This window comes from Leucopleurus acutus, assembly GCF_964270905.1.
Source record: "Leucopleurus acutus genome assembly, chromosome: 7".
NCBI lineage: Eukaryota > Metazoa > Chordata > Mammalia > Artiodactyla > Delphinidae > Leucopleurus > Leucopleurus acutus.
The window spans coordinates 3,980,635-3,991,825 of NC_139150.1; the positions used below are offsets into that span (position 1 = coordinate 3,980,635).

General features: G+C 55.4%; 1 protein-coding gene across 1 annotated transcript in view; it reads left to right on the forward strand.

Annotated features, from left to right (window-relative positions):
- AK8 (adenylate kinase 8) overlaps positions 1–7,142 on the forward strand; it is a gene marked incomplete at its 3' end in the record, with an annotated part of 128,781 nt that extends 121,639 nt beyond the window's left edge. Inside the window, exons 12-13 of the mRNA XM_082842493.1 lie at positions 5,702–5,782; positions 6,905–7,142. Coding sequence (XP_082698619.1) covers positions 5,702–5,782; positions 6,905–7,142 — 319 coding nt within the window. The remainder of the gene's footprint in view (positions 1–5,701; positions 5,783–6,904) is intronic.
- Between the last annotated feature and the right edge of the window lie 4,049 nt (positions 7,143–11,191).

Consider the following 11,191-nt stretch of genomic DNA (forward strand, 5'->3'; position numbering starts at 1 on the left):
GGGGTAAGCTTCAAGGCCTCTGAGGAAGAGGCTTCCTTTGCTCCCCAGACAGAGCCCCAGGCAGTATGATCCGAGGGGTCATAATGGGGGTGGGTCCGGAGATCCCCGCTGTCATTCACTGTCTGTCATCAGTGCCCTGGGTGACAGTGTGTGAGCCCTCTCCTCTCTGGGACTCAGTTTCCCCATCTTGTACACGGAGTGATTGAATCAGAGCAGTGGTTCTCAAAGTTGGCTGCATACAACAATCACTTGGGGAGCTTTTAAAAATCTCCGCTCCCAGGCCTCCCCTTGGGCCAATTATAGCAGAATCCCTACGGGTGGGGCCCAGGCCTCAGTATTCTCAAAGCTCCCCTTCCGGTTCCAAGGTTTGGCCAAGGTGAGACCTGGGATAACAGCCATGCTTCCCATACCTGCCTGAGCAGGAGGATCACCTTAGCTGCTGACTTACAAATACAGGTCTCGCGGCCCCTCCCGTGGAGGTTTCGTCTTGGTAGCTCTGGAAGGGCTGCCTGGAATGTTTTGTTTTGTTTTGTTTTTTAATAATTATTTTTTGAAGAATAGACGATTTACAATACTGTGTTAGTTTCAGGTCGGAATCTGTGTTTTAGACAAGCCCTCCAGATGGTCCCCAACATCAGGCAGATCTGGGAGACACGGGATCAGAGCGGCACTTCTGCAGCCTCCATGTGCACACACACCCCTCTAGGTCTTGTGAAAACGCAGACCCTGATTCAGTGGGTGGGTGGTGGGGCTGGTACTTTTGCTGCTGGTCCAGGAGCGAGGAGCGAGGGATTAGAGGTACCTTCCACCTCCCTCCTGAGGCAGCCACCAGCCTGAAATTCTGCAAACCCCAAGGCAGGCGTAGCTCCCTGCCCTGGTGAACCCAAGCACATATGCCAGGGGTGTCTCTGCCCGGTGCGCCCTGCTTTGAATATTCTTTGCTTTCACATTCTGTCTTTCCTAGCTGTTATTGTAAATGATACCCGAAACCGGCAGGTGGGGCACGCACAGGGCAGCAGAGCCGAGTGGGCTCCCCGCTTTCCCCGCCACCTGGCTGTGGCACCAGGTCGCCGTGAGCCTGGCTAATCAGAAGCTTCCAGCGTGGAAGCACAGCTCCTCCCCAGCGAGGCTTTTCCCAGCGACGTGTTTCAAGTACCAATTTGGTGTCCTTTGCGCTTCTGATCTCGCCAGCCTTTCACAAGCCATTCCCTTGAATGACGACAAGCGATCTTGATATGCTGGGTTAAAAATCTTTCAACGGGGGCTCCTTTGTTTATGAAGTAGCATCCATTATCACGGATTTCCAAACTGGCTCCCTTTCTACTGGCGTCGGCATCCGGAGCGGCACCGTCAGCCGCCAGCTGCGGTGACAGCCACGTTTTGGTGTTGCTGTTGGGCCTCTCAAGTTCTGGGGGTGCGGGGGGGGGCAGGCATGTTTGGAGTGTAAGAGATGAAAGCACATTGAAACATCTGTGCTCCGGTGTTCAGACGCTCCTGATCTCGCATGTTTTATTTGGGGGCTGTTATTTCGAGGCACGTGGGGAATGGAGATCATTGTCGAGAATGCGCGCGGGGGAAGAGGTGGGTTTTCATGGCTCCCGCCCACACCCCAGGCTGTGCTCACTTCGTGGAAGGGAGGCTGCAGCTTTCATCAGCTACCAGCGAGGGGCTTCTTGGCAACTGGGCAGAAGTGAACCTCAGCAAACGGTGTGGGCAAAAAGAGAGAACGAGAAGAAAGTCAGTGGGAGACGCTAGTCTTTTTTAAAATTTTTGGCTGCGTTGGGTCTCCGTTGCTGCGCAACGGCTTTCTCTAGTTGCGGCCAGCGGGGGCTTCTCGTTGGAGTGGCCTCTCTTGTTGCAGAGCACGGGCTGTAGGCGCGCGGGCTTCAGTAGTTGTGGCTCGCAGGCTCCAGAGCGCAGGCTCAGTAGTTGTGGCACACAGGCTTAGTTGCTCCACGGCATGTGGGATCTTCCCGGCCCAGGGCTTGAACCCATGTCCCCTGCATTGGCAGGAGGATTCTTAACCACTGCGCCACCAGGGAAGGCCAGGAGATGCTGGTCTTGAAGGAGAGCATTTGGCTCACGTTTGAGTCTTTTTTTTTTTTTTTTTTTTCTAATTTACACATTTTCCAGAAGCAGGTGTGGAGAGACTAGATGTAGTAGATGGCCTTTGGATAACAATTGCAGGAAACCCAGCTCAAACTGGTTTATGCAAAAAAGATTTATGTATTCATGTCGGGGAAACATTGAGGGGCGTTTGGCTTCAGGTACAGCTTGATCCAGGGCCCCAAACAGTGTCTCTCACCATCTCTCTGCTCTCTTGGGGTGGGCTTTATTCTCAGGTAGGCTGTCTCTGGGTGCAGGCCCCAGGCAACCCCAGGCTCCCGTGCCAACAGCTTAGCAGCCCCAGAAAAAGTGAAGCTCCTTTCTCTCTGGCAAGCCTTGGGGCAGCCTCTCATTGGCCTGGCTTCAATCAGTCTGCACCCTGACCCAACTTCTGTGGCCAGGAGGAGCTGGCACTCAAATTGGCCACACCTGGGCCTCCCTCATGCCCAGCCCCACAGCCCGGGGATGAGATAACTCCAAACAAGTCATAGGGATAAGTGGGCATCGGGGTGGCTCCCCAGAGGGGCTCAGGAAAATCGCCAGGAAGACAGTGTGAAGACAGAGTGCGGCATCCGGGGCAGCCAAGCTCTGCCACCTCCTCACGTCGGCTGTGGCCACATCCTTCATTGCCCTGTGAAACTCAGACCGGTGACACCTAACCCTTTTTAAGAACCAGGACCCTTTTGAGAATCTGTTGTGAAACACGGATCTATCCCTTCCCAAAAATCACACGTACTCCATAGTTTGTGTGTAACTTTCAGGGGTCACAGGACCTTCAAGAGTGCCTGGCCCAGGTGTTCTCCAAGGCAGCGGATTCCAGGCACTGGGTGGTGAGGAGGGGGGAATACTGGGCGCCCTCCAATGTCTGCTGAATCAGCATTTCTGGGCCAGGGTGTTGGCATGCAGCAGAGTCACAGTCTCCCAAGGGGATTCTGATGCACCTGGTCCCCGGGAATTAGGGAAACGCTGATCCCTTCCAAGCCCGGAATTTAGCATCATTCTCACCTCTACCAGCTGGTTGAGTTCTTTGGCTGGGATGGAGGAAAGTAGGTCAGGAGGCAGAGGGAGTATATACATAGAGCACTAGAATGGTGTGCCACCTGTTCACTTACTCCTTCCTTTCCTGAGTGCTTCCCGGTGTCAGGACACTGGCTGGGGGCTGGTCACGGCTCGGGCCCCAGGGGTGGCACCTGGGCCCAAGAGGCTGGTCCAGGGCCCATGGGGACCAATGTGCCACTGGACCCACTAAAGCTTGGCCTCTTGGCGGCCTGATCAACACACCTGGTGAATTCCTGGGATGCCGGTGAAGGCTTCTTGTTCACTAACTTAGGAGGAGACAGAGGATCCTCCCTGAAAAGACTCCCACCCAACTGTGAAGGCAGGAAATCGCCGAGTACGTTTCTCTTACACTTAGAGGTGCTTTTCGCCTGAATTTACTTACTCGGAAGTGACATGAACAAGGTGTTGGGTGCACAGTGAGGCTGTCACCGCTACCGCTGTCACGGATGTCGTCCCCAGTGGAAGTTGCATCGGTCATGGGACGCTGATGTCCGAGATGACAACTCTGTTAAATGTCCTGTCTCAGTCCCATACGATGGGCTGGTAACCACAGGGCCTCACTGCAGAGCCTGGCACACAACAGGCACTCAATAAACATAGGCATGAATTAATTAGAGTAATGAATAAACAGTAATTGAGCCATAGAATATTCCAGAACTTATTTTTTTAAAAACAAACTGAGGGCTTCCCTGGTGGCGCAGTGGTTGAGAGTCTGCCTGCCCATGCAGGGGACACGGGTTCGTGCCCCGGTCCGGGAAGATCCCACATGCCGCAGAGCGGCTGGGCCCGTGAGCCGTGGCCGCTGAGCCTGCGCGTCCGGAGCCTGTGCTCCACAACGGGAGAGGCCACAACACTGAGAGGCCCGCGTACCGCAAAACAAAACAAACACACTGAGATGGTTTGATGCCAGAAGATAGGCCCTGGATTAGATCTGTGGGGAAGAGCCAGGACACTTGGTCCTTCACCCCGACCCGCTTCCCCCAGCCGGACCCCAGCCAGAGCGCTGGCTCCTCCCACCGGTTCCATTTGCCTCCCGACTGACACGGGGCGGTAATGCTTTGCGGTAGGGCCTGTCCTACACAGAGTGAGATGCTGAGCAGGACCCCTGGCCTCCACCCACTAGATGCCAGTAGCACTCCCCCCGCCCCCCGTTGTGACAGCCACAAACATGTTGCCAAATAGCTTCTCAGGGCAACATCGGCCCTGATTGAGAGCCTCTCTCCTCAGGTTTTATATAAAGAAAGGCTTCCCAAGGACAGATATCGTATTGTATCTCTTGTATGTGGAATCTAAAAAAAATGGTACAAATGAACTTATTTACAAAACAGAAATAGAGTCACAGATGTAGGAAACAAACTTATGGTTACCAAGGGGGGAAGGAGAGGTGGGATGAATTGGGAGATTGGGACTGACATGTACACACTACTCTATATAAAATAAATAATTAATAAGGACCTACTGCATAGCACAGGGAACCCTTCTCAATACTCTGTAATGACCTATATGGGAAAAGAATCGAAAAAAGAATAGATATATGTATAACTGATTGATTTTGCTGCACAGCAGAAAGTAACACAACACTGTAAATCAACTATACTCCAATAAAAATTTTAAAAGGAGGGCTTCCCTGGTGGCGCAGTGGTTGAGAGTCCGCCTGCCGATGCAGGGGACGCGGGTTCGTGCCCCGGTCCGGGAGGATCCCGCGTGCCACGGAGCGGCTGGGCCCGTGAGCCGTGGCTGCTGAGCCTGTGCGTCCGGAGCCTGTGCTCCGCAACGGGAGAGGCCACAACAGTGAGAGGCCCGCGTACCGCAAAAAAGAAAAAGTAAAAAAGTAAAAAGAAAGAAAGACTTCCACCGCCAAAGAGGGAGGGGATTAAACCATTTGAACTAGGGGCTCAGGAGATGGATTCTCAGGCAGGCCCAGTCGGAGTCCTGAGTCATCAGAAGTGACAGCTGTGTCTTCTGCTGGGACTGTTGATTTTGAGGGTCCGGCTCCCTTGGGTCCAGGACCCTTCTGTGAAAGAGAAAGTGAGGAAGCCCTGCACTAAGCTTGTCACATGCTTCTTTTCCTTACATCCTCAACACCAGCAACTATCACTGCACCCATTTTGCTGATGAGGAAACTGAGTCTGACAGAGTTTGTGTTAGTGGCCCAAGGTCGCCTAGCAGGTCCATGGTGGAGGTGAGATTCTAACCCAAGTCTGTGTGACTCCAGAGAACACGCTGTCCTGCCACAAGGATGGCGCATCTGCTCCCCGAAGCTCACCTGAGTGATTGCCCCCCCCACAGAGTCTCCCCTACCCCCGGAAGTGATGGGCGCTGGGCACCGTCCCTGAATCAGGGTGCGGAGAGCTTCCACGGCAGGGAGGCCGCGCCTGCATCTTTCCCAGGTGACCATCCAGAGTCTGATACCCCGAGCCTGAGTGATGGCTACCGAGGCTCCACCCACTCTCGGGGGCTGCTGCCCACCCTGGTCTCGGACGAGTGCAGCCTGCGGTTCCCTCCAGCTGACCGTGGTGCTTGTTCTTCCTCGTAGGGTGTTTTTCCTGAATGTGCCATACGATTCCATCATTGAGCGGCTGACCCTGAGAAGAACCGACCCTGTCACAGGAGAAAGGTTTGTGCCAGGCTCCACGCCCCGCCAGGGACCCCCTCTCCCCATGTAGCTGACCGATGTTTCCAGGGATGACGCCAGTGACGCCTGACAGAAGACTCTAGAAAGGGGGTTCCCCCAGCTATAGCTCCTCTGCGCTTCCTGTCGGCCCCTCTTTTCCTGGAAGAGCAGCAAGAAAATTAATGTCCGGGGCTCCACAGCAGTCGTTGAAATTTTCGCCAGCTCTGTCCTGGGCTCAGCGGGTGAAATGGCGCTCCAGGCCTCTGCTGTGACCACAGTACATCCCAGATGTGGTTGCTGTTCAGACACATCCCCTCGGGAACCAGTTCACCTTCGAGCCCTCCCACAGCTACGGGGGTAAATCCTGAGTTCTATTCCGCATCTGACCAAGTACAATCACTGTGTTGGTGCTGAAATCCAATGTATAGTCTCTGCAATTGCAAAGAGGTAGACGCTTCCATCTTCCCAGTAATCAAGGCCCTGTTTCTCGGTCACCAGACCACGTTTCTCAGTAGGGAGTGAGGAGGGGCTCGAAGGAAATACCAGGATTTTCCTGAACTATAGGTCTGATCTGTCGCCTTGCTGCTGGGGGACATCTTTTCACTGACCTGTGTCAAGTGCCATGACCTTCACGCGGCCATGCCCCTGGGGTCGCGCCAGCAGTGACGGCGGCACTTCCCGTCATCTCTGCTCACACTTGGTGTTATAATGTCCCATCCCCCGCTGGACTCCATAAAGCCAGAGGCAACTGCCTTGCCTGCCACTGCGTCGTCAATAGCAAACGTGTGCCAGGCATCCACGGCAGCGGATAAATATCGTTTGGAATGAAGAAGAGAAGAAAGAAGAAAGGAAGGGAATGAAAGAAAGAAAGGCATTCGGTCCTCGGTATATTACTGTGTTCTGTCCTATTACTGATCTGCATTTTTCTCTCCTGGGCAGGGCCTGGGCTTTGGGTCTGTCTGCGGCTCCCGGACCCAGCTGAGGGTGTGCACACAGCTGGTGCAGAGCAAATGTTTGGTGGCGGCGGTGATGGTGACCAGCTTGCTCGGCAGGAGGACAGAGGGCCCCTTTCTGCCCTGTCCTCTGAGCTGGACCAGGGGTCACCTGCTTCCCCTCCTCTCGCAGGTACCACCTCATGTACAAGCCACCTCCGACCATGGAAATCCAGGCCCGCCTCCTGCAGAGCCCAAAGGATTCTGAAGAGCAGATCAGGCTCAGAATGGAGCAGTTCTACAGGAATTCCGCTGAGCTGCAGGAGTTCTACGGGCAGGCCATCACCCTCAACGGGGACCAGGACCCGTACACGGTCTTTGAATACATAGAGAGTGGGATCATTAATCCCCTGCCCAAGAAAGTTCCCTGATGGCTTAAGAGCAAAGGAGCATCCCCCAGGGGAACAAAGTGAATCCTTCTCCCCCGACCTTCTGGAAACTCAGCCAATAAAGAGTGCGGAGTGCAGTCTCGTGTGTCCTGACGGTGAGGCGGCCGGAAGGTTGCCTCGTTTGGGGGTCTGGGAGCACAGGACAGGCAAAGGCCCGGAGAGCAGTCAAGCAGAGCGCTGCGGACCGGGTCAGACCTGGGATGCGTCGTGGCTCCAGCATCAATGTGCTGTGCACCCTGGGGTTGTGACCCGATCCTCGGAGCCCCTCGTTTCTCACAACTAAAACGGGGTAATAACAGTCCCTGCCTCACGGGGTGGCTTTGGGACTAAACGGGAAGTTTAGTCCTAAACTAAACTAAACGGGAAGTTTAGTCCTAAACCGAAGCCGCTGTCTCTAGAGCAGCCTGTCCTGTAGAACTCTCTGGAATGAGGGCCATGCTCTCTGACCGTCCAACACGGCACGAGCTGCAGGTGACTGCTGAGCACGGGGAACATGGCCACTGCAACTGAGATGTTTTTAAAATTGTCCAAAAAAAAAATTGTCCTTAATGTTCGCGAATTTAAATGTAAATGGGGACTTCCCTGGTGGTCCAGTGGTTACGACTCCGCGCTTCCAATGCAGGGGGCCTGGGTTCGAGCCCTGCCTGGGGAACTAAGTTCCCACATGCCAAGCAGTGCGGCCAAAAAAAAAAAAAAAATTAAATACTTCCTTGGTAATTGAAATTGATCTGTGGGAAAAGTAAATTTGCTTTAAAAAAAAATGTAGGGACTTCCCTGGTGGCGCAGTGGTTAAGAATCCGCCTGTCAATGCAGGGGACACAGGTTCAAGCCCTGGTCTGGGAAGATCCCACATGCCACAGAGCTACTAAGCCCGTGCGCCACAACTACTGAGCCTGTGCTCTAGAGCCCACGAGCCACAACTACTGAGCCCGCACGCCTAGAGCCCGTGCTCCGCAACAAGAGAAGCCACCGCAATGAGAAGCCCGCTCACTGCAACAAAGACCCAACGCAGCCAAAAAAAAAAATAAAATAAATAAGTTTATATAAAAGAAAAAAATGTAAATGGCCACATGTGGTGAGTGGTTGCCATGTCAGGGCAGCTCTAGACACACTTAGCTGTTTCCTGAGACCTGCTGGAGCCCCTCGGAAGGCCTGCCTTCACCTCCCACCGAAATAGCCCCTCTGGGTCCCCCAGAGCCCACAGGACCAGGAGGAGCTCCTGGAGGGACAGGACAGTGACATCTTAGGCTGACAGAGCTCTTGATCCTCTTTCATGAGCCCCCTCCCCCCACCCAGTTATTTTTTTTTACCTCATTAGAAGGATACTTGGGTGATTCCCTCCATCGACAGAAGAGGACACTAAAGCCGCAGAGGGTAAGTGACTTGCCTGAGGTCACCCGGATCCGTGGCACACCTGAACCCGGTGTTCTGGTGCTCTGCCTGCGGGCCTCAGCAGGCCAGGCCAGCCGGGGCCCAGGACTCCAGCCTCCGGGCTCTGGGCAGCTCGGGGACTCTACACCTAATGGCTAAAGCCCCTTCCAGCCTGGAGCAGCCCAGAGTCCCTCCAGCAAAGATCTGACCCTGGCGCTGGCCACAGTAGCCAGTGACGTGCCAGCCGGCAGCTGGGGTCCTTGGAGCCAGGCCTCCGGGCCTGCCCTCCTGCCTCTGCCCCGTCACCTCAGACCGAGCCCTGGGCCTGCCCTAGCACCTCCCGGGGCTGGGCCCTCTCTCCAGAGGCAGCATCCCGGCCTCTGCACCTCCCCCTGCCTCGTGGCTCAGCCACCCGACTCTCTCTCTCCTCACGCTGCGCGGGCACCGGGTGCCACCTCCTGAAACTCCATCAGGGCGTCCCCTGCCCAGGCCCCACTTCCCCCCAACCCCTGCAGGGAAAACAGCCACTACCCTGAAAGTCCCCTGACGATGGGCTCCTGCGCATTAAGCCTCCTCAGGCCCTGGGAGGCCCCGGGAGAAGTCCCAGGTACAGACCACAGGGCCAGGTTGCTGTGATGAAACTCTGCCCACTTGTACCCGGCACCCCCTGGTTGCAGGAGACAAAAGCAGGGAGGTGGCCAACACAGGCCTGCCCACCCCTCTGCGTGTCATTGCGGGTACCAGAGAATGTGGTCTCACTTTGCTCAGTGAAATACCATTTGGATGTAGGTCTTTAGCCAAGGACATCATCAGACGCTCATTTACTTAGTTCACATAGCAAGGCTTACTTTGTGGACGGCCTCCTCTCTGGGCTGCCCACACCTTTACCCCTCCTCTCCCTCCACCTGCCCCCCCCCCCCCGTTAGAGCAGCTGCGCCAGCTCTGCGCCCCCTCTGTGAGGCAGGTGATGTCCCCGCCAGGAGTGTAGGTCCCCATGCTGCTGTGTGGCCTTGGGCAAGTTGCTTCACCCCTCTGGATCCTTGTAAAATGAGAACAAGTAGTCACTGCCTCCTAGGCAATACTAACCTCGTATTGTGGGATGAAGTGATGAATACATACACCAAGGCTGAAAATAGGGCACATAGTACATGCTCAATAAATGCAGCCCTTCTCAATCACATTCTCACAGCTCCCCTTGAGGTCAGTGCTGTTTTTAATCCCTAGATGAGGAAACTGGGGCTCAGAGGAGTCAAATAACTTGTGAAAGGCTGTGCGTGGTAAGTGGCAACAGGGGTCGGGACCTGAGTCACTCGCTGGTCCCAGAACTCCACGTGATGACCGGCACCTGCTTCTCCCTCCGTCGCCGTCGGGGTTGCCAAGGGCCCTGCCTTTACCCCGGGGGAGCTCGTCCCCGCCGCGTCCCGGCGTCCCGAAGCCCCTGGCATCCTGGATGCCCCGCGGCGGGGCCTTGGTTGGGCTCCGCGCCGCCCTGGACGCGGGGACGGGGCTTCATTGAGATGTGCTCCGGCGCGCGGTTCCGGGCGCGCCCTTCGGGAGTGCGGTGGCCCTGCCGCGCCGCCGGGTTGGCCCAACACGCTCCCGCTCGTGTAGATAGCTCCCCCGGAAACGACGAGCAAATAGTATTCATCTCACCCCCGCGACGCACAGTCCCTCCCGCTGCTTTGCATAGCAAAGCTTCCCAGCTCCAGGGTCGCAGGCTGCCGGGACAAATTAGGCTCTTCTAATTGGAGCCCTCAGCTCCAGGTCGCGGCCTAATTGGGAGGCCTGGCTGGAGTGTATTAGCATCCGGTTCCAGCCGCAGTGATACTGGCTGGGGGCTTCCTGGCCCAGGAGAGGCGGAGTCTGTGGCTGGAGGGCAAATGTGTTAATTTCCAGATCAGCCGCTGTGCTTGAAGTTAACCACTGAGGTCTGATTAAGGTAACCTGCAGAACAATCGCTGATGCTGTCATCATTAAAGCAGCTCCCTCGTTCATTTCCAGCCTCTTTCATCATGTTGTCACCACAAACTCTTTTCCCACCCGACACCCTGGCTCACGTCTGTGTTTGTTCGGCCCTGTCCCTTCCCTACTCCCCACCAGTGGGAAATCCAGATGGTATAGAGGCTCCTTTGGGGTGTCTGCCTGTCCCCACCCTGCAGCCTCCACAGGTGTTTCTCCTGTGGGACCTGAACCTGACTGCTGCTGCTGAGACCGGGGTTACACCTGTACTCTGAGCTGGCCAATCAGCTCCTCTCTCCCAGGAACTTGGAAAGAACTGAGGGCAGCTGGTCACTCTCTTCTTGCGGCTTGGAGGAAGGAGAGGGTGTCGGGGTCTGTCTGGCCTGTGCGTAGGAGAGCAGTGCAAGTTTGCGTGGAGGAACCGAGAGAGAAGCAGATACGTGTCCGCCCCATTCATCCAACAGGTATTTACTGACTGCCTACTGTGCCGGGCACTGGGGATGTAACAGACGAAAAAAAGGACAAAATCTCTGCCCTTATGAGGCTTACATTTTACAAAGAAGATGACAGAAACGAGAGAGAAAAGGAGGCCACCTAATTTCTGATGGTTCCTGAGACCCATCTCTGACCCTGGGTCCCATGAAACAGCCCTGCACCCCCCCAGCCAGCTCCGCTTTTTTGTCTAGAAGGTCAGACAAGGT